This window comes from Bison bison, unplaced genomic scaffold (genome assembly GCF_000754665.1).
Source record: "Bison bison bison isolate TAMUID 2011002044 unplaced genomic scaffold, Bison_UMD1.0 scf7180017860434, whole genome shotgun sequence".
NCBI classification, from domain to species: Eukaryota; Metazoa; Chordata; class Mammalia; order Artiodactyla; family Bovidae; genus Bison; species Bison bison.
In genome coordinates this window covers 6324-7295 of record NW_011491006.1, presented here as the reverse complement: position 1 = coordinate 7295, position 972 = coordinate 6324, and the positions used below count along the sequence as shown (strand labels likewise).

The following is a 972-nucleotide window of genomic DNA, read 5'->3' as shown; positions in this document are numbered from 1 at the left end:
TTGGCAGATACTGAAACCCCCACCAGCTGGAAGAAGTTAATTGCATGCTGACCACCAGCACATAGACCTCAGACCAGTTGGAACCGTAAGGTTAACAATGTTGACTTCTGAAATACCACCCAGTTCCTCATCACCAAACAATCAGAAGGATGTCCACGAGCTGATTAGGCACACTGCTCCCCCTCTTCCCTAGCATGAAAGAAACTTGAATTCTACTCTGAATTACAATCGTTCCTTAGGGCATTAGTCTGCCATCTTCTCGGTTTGCTTGCCTTTCAAATAAAGTCAATTTTCCTTGCCCCAACACCTTTTTTCTAGACTTACTGGCCTGTCATGGGATGAGTAGAATGAGCTTGGACTCAGTTACAGTAGGAGACAAAACTGGTTGGAACACATTATATATAAATATATAAATACGTTGACAATGGTTTAAATTATCCTAAAAGCAAAAATATAAATATTTATTTTTAGAGTTTATTTATTTTTTAGAGTTTATTTATTTGTCCACACTGAGTGGCTTTTGGGATCTTAGTTCCCCAACCAGGGATTGAAACTGGACCCCTTGCTGTGGAAGCGCCAAGTCCTAACCACTGCTCAGACAGGTTGACTAAATATAAACAAGGTTGGAATCCCCCCAGGAAAAGAGACAGTTCCCAAACTTATCTTACTTTGATTGCTTTCAATCCATGAGATGTTTTATTTTCCTCCACAACTGCAGTAACCTTTTGCCCAACTTTCAGAAGCACATTGCCAGTCACAACATCACCGCTGAAGTAGATCAACTCATCGATCAAGCCATAGTTACTACAGAACTTTGTCACGACTCCTTGTACAGTTTTTGACTTGGTGTGACCTAAGAAATGAGTAAAGGTTTCATTATTCTCCAAAGCAAAGACACATTATAATGAAGCCCTACCAGAGGAAGATGGGCTTCCCAGGTGGCTCAGTAGTAAAGAAACTGCCTGCCAATGC

General features: G+C 40.9%; 1 protein-coding gene across 1 annotated transcript in view; it reads right to left on the bottom strand.

The window, feature by feature from the left end:
• CT55 (cancer/testis antigen 55) overlaps positions 1-853 on the bottom strand; it is a gene marked incomplete at both ends in the record, with an annotated part of 9213 nt that extends 8360 nt beyond the window's left edge. The window contains one exon of the mRNA XM_010832149.1: positions 669-853. Within this exon, the coding sequence (XP_010830451.1) occupies positions 669-853 (185 nt within the window). The remainder of the gene's footprint in view (positions 1-668) is intronic.
• Between the last annotated feature and the right edge of the window lie 119 nt (positions 854-972).